This window comes from Schistocerca americana, chromosome 1 (genome assembly GCF_021461395.2).
Source record: "Schistocerca americana isolate TAMUIC-IGC-003095 chromosome 1, iqSchAmer2.1, whole genome shotgun sequence".
In the NCBI taxonomy this organism is placed as follows: domain Eukaryota; kingdom Metazoa; phylum Arthropoda; class Insecta; order Orthoptera; family Acrididae; genus Schistocerca; species Schistocerca americana.
In genome coordinates, this window is record NC_060119.1 from 144,347,168 (window position 1) to 144,350,923 (window position 3,756).

General features: G+C 37.6%; 1 protein-coding gene across 1 annotated transcript; it reads left to right on the top strand.

The window, feature by feature from the left end:
- Positions 1-3,100: 3,100 nt before the first annotated feature.
- On the top strand, positions 3,101-3,484 carry LOC124608507 (MFS-type transporter clz9-like). The gene has a single exon (XM_047139995.1). It carries the CDS (start codon positions 3,101-3,103, stop codon positions 3,482-3,484), a length of 384 nt encoding a protein of 127 aa, XP_046995951.1.
- Positions 3,485-3,756: the final 272 nt, after the last annotated feature.

Consider the following 3,756-nt stretch of genomic DNA (forward strand, 5'->3'; position numbering starts at 1 on the left):
AAGAAATAATACTTGACGCTGAGGGGTAAGATCTCGAATTTTTATGCAAATAATCTTCGAAGGGGCACTGTGTAGTGCAACAAATTTTTAGGTTATATTGTTATATGTGTAAAGTGAACCACTTTCCTCTTACTGTCAACGTTATTTACTTACCATATTTCCCAGATTCGTCATTTAAAAAATACAGGGTCGTCTTATATCTGCAGATTAAGCTATTGCTTCCGAGGTTGACATTTTTACGCTGTTTAATAGAGTATATAGGAATTGCCTTACATTTACAGATGAAACTTAGGCATATTTATTTTGAAAAATTAGGAAGGGCAGGGGTTGGAAAACGTTATTAGCTCTCGAACAGGCTCAAGATTTCCAGATGCGCACAGTAAGCATTCTATACTAAATCGACGTTGCTCGAACAATCACACGACATTTTATTCGCGTGATGCTAGTGCAAGGAACATCCCAAAACTATGAACTAACTACTTCAACAGTCCATTTCTCTGGTTAAAATTTGACAATTTTGTGAAACACACGAGGAAATAGCACAAAATTATATCATCTTACAAACTCTTGTTGTAGCTACTGAAGATATTTGTAAAAAAAGCTCTCATAGTTAGTGGCTTTAAAGATTTTCAGCTTTAGAACTGATGGTGATATTAAGATGAAACAATGAAGATAAATTAACCCAGAATGAAATGTCTACCAAATGAAATAAATCATATTAAATTGTGTCATTGTTATCGCGAGAACAAATTACAATGGCAAGACCAATCATGGAGATAGTACTAACAGATGTAACTAGATCGCGAGACGAGTGGGAGTTCAAAAATTAGCTTGAATTGCAGTTGCGACCATTTATTTATGTATTAGTTGCTGTTCTTACATATGACTTGCACCCTAGATGATATTGTTGTCCATCTTTCACACTTGCTCAAGCACAGGACTACTGAAGGTTTGGAGGGGGAACTGTGATACTACCAGCCTCCCTAAAAACTAGCGTAGTGTGGCCAGGAGCGTATGAGCCAACAGCAAATTATGCCGTGTTGCCAACCATGGGAAGCCATACCGCATACTTTGGCTTTTTGGGTACATCTGCTATGTTCAAACTACAGTTTGCCTGAATATATTTGTAGTTGGAACTGAATTGACTTTAAAACTGGAAGGTAATCTTCATTTCTGCAGGAGACGGTAAAAATCTAGATAGAGTCAGTGATTACTTCGGTCTTTCGCACTGCAATGTTGTCGACGATTATCGTAATGTATGACAGGAAGGAAGGCGGTTAGAATTTCCTAAGCAGCCAACGAGGGAGTGGCAGGCAGACTATAGGTTTGTAAGCAAGAGACATTGTTACATATATCAGCACAGAAGCAAAATCTTATACGTTTTCGGTTAGAAACCACAACGTCAGAAATCACAACATATTCGGAAAAAACAGCCAAAAATTTCATAGCTGTGCTGTTAGGATGATGATGTTGATTAAGAATAGTGATACCATAGATGACAGGGTTAGTAAGTCAAAAATGTAGAAAAGAAAGGATCAAATTAATATAAACCATTTCTTTTTATTTTATTTCTCCTTGCATTATTGTCAATGAAACGGTTTGTAATTTTCATTGGTCAGAATACGTTATAAATTTTTCTTAAGTAACCTCTTGAAGGCAAAAAGGGGGGCGGGGGGGGGGGGGGGGCAGCTCGTCTTGTACTCTGGTAAATATGCTATCCGCTTTAGACTCTGTGCCTATACTTTACATGGAACACATATTTTGGATTGTTAACAAAAAATTCTTTAAGCAGTTGGTCATATAATTTTTTGTCATAGGTGAAACTGGAGGATGATTAACTGTTTACTTTTTACATTTTTTGACATTCATATGCCAACCACTTTTAGCTAAATGGAAAAATATAAAAAGTGGCTAGTGACAACTTAACTATTCATCCAAGGCATAAACACATTGAAATAGAAATCACATCATTACTATCTAGTAGACCACTGAAGTACCGTCAACCGGGGCTACATTGGCCCTTGCGAGGGCTACTTTGGCCCACAACGAAAAAAAAGATTTTGATTTTCAGTGTGTGCAAACATGTCAACAATTGCTCCTAGTACTTATACTTCATCACAGGTGGCAGCACCGTCTAACTTTTGTGATGTCGCAAAAACTTCCCACAATGCCCACCAGAGTGCAGTGTCGTCATTTTCTGACTGCAACAAAGAAGTACGATTTTTGTTCTGTGCCTACTTTGTGTTGTAGAATGACTAGCACAAGCGAGAAAAATTTGGTAAGTAGACAGTTTATCCTCTAAGGCATTTACTATTACGCTGAGATGATAAGGTTGATTAATTCTTTGTAGATCATGGTTAATTTGGAAATGATTAAATTGTGAGCTACTTGGCAACATTTTTGTGGCTACTTTGTCCCGGGCCAAAGTAGCCCCCGGTAAATTAGCTTACGGTTCTCAACTTGTCTTAGGTCTGTTTTTCAATGTTTTGTTTTTCTTTCTTTTTTAATTTCAGATTATAAATATGATTCGTCTATATAAAAGGAAGATTGGGGTGAGAAATTACAGAAATTATACAAAAGTGTTTGGAAGAAATTAGGTCAGGTCAAAAAAGTCAGAGAACTGCTGCAAATACATAAGGAATTCCAAGGAGGACCTTAAAGAATAAACTGAAAGGGAAATTTAGTAACAAACATGGTCACCCAACAACATTCAGCCCTGAGGAGGAGAAAATGTTTATGGATCACATCAGTAAAATGGCTGAATTTGGCTTCCCACTTGTTCAAACTGATCTTAGATTTGTTATTAAAAGCTATTTGGACAAGAAAGGCATTTTGATCAACTGCTTCAAAGACAATCTGCCTGGTTATAAATTTATTAAATCCTTCCTTAGAAGGCATAAAGAACTAACCACACGATTTTGTAGCAGTATCAAACGTGTGAGAGCAGCAATTGACAAGACTGTCATTTGACCACCTTGAGGTTTCAGTTAAGGATGTCTCTCCAGAAAACATTTGGAATTATGATGAGACCAACCTTAGTGATAATCCTGGCACAGTCAATGTAATTTGCAAGAAAAGGATTAAATATGTGTAGGAAATCATGAATAGCTCAAAAACTTCAACATCTGTTATGCTGTGTGGGAATGCTGTGGGAGAGCTGTTGCCACCAGGTGTTGTCTATCGAGCTGAGAATCTGTGGACAACATGGACTGAAGGTGGTCTAGTAGGATGCCATTACAATCGCACTAAACATGGATGGTTTGATGGTGCAACATTTGAGGACTGGTCTAGGGTTCTTTTGCTACCAAGACTCAACAAACAGCAAGGCATGAAATTAGTGATTGGTGGCAACTTGTCTACTCACATTAATCCAGAAATCCTACAACAGTGTGAGGAAAATAACATTAGATTTGTGTGTCTCCCTCCTATCTCCATCCACCTCACACAGCCTCTGGATGTAGCATATTTTGCTCCAATGAAGTAAGCCTGGAGATATATTTTGAGACAGTGGAAGGACTCTCCAAGTGGAAAGAAACATGAAGTGCTGCCAAAAGATGTTTTCTCACAACTTTTGAGGAAACTAATGTCAGAGATGGAACACAGTGGAAAGGCAAAAAATTTAATTTCTGGCTTCCGTAAATGTGGAATACATCCCTTTGATAGAAATGCTGTTTCGAATTCTTTGCCAAATGAAGAAGTTGCAGTAGAGAATGTCAGCAATGCTTTCATACAGCATCTGATTCAGAAAAGGAATGA

Bases quoted from the DNA above. Each gene is read 5' to 3' on its own strand.
- LOC124608507 (XM_047139995.1), top strand. From the start codon at position 3,101: ATGAATAGCTCAAAAACTTCAACATCTGTTATGCTGTGTGGGAATGCT.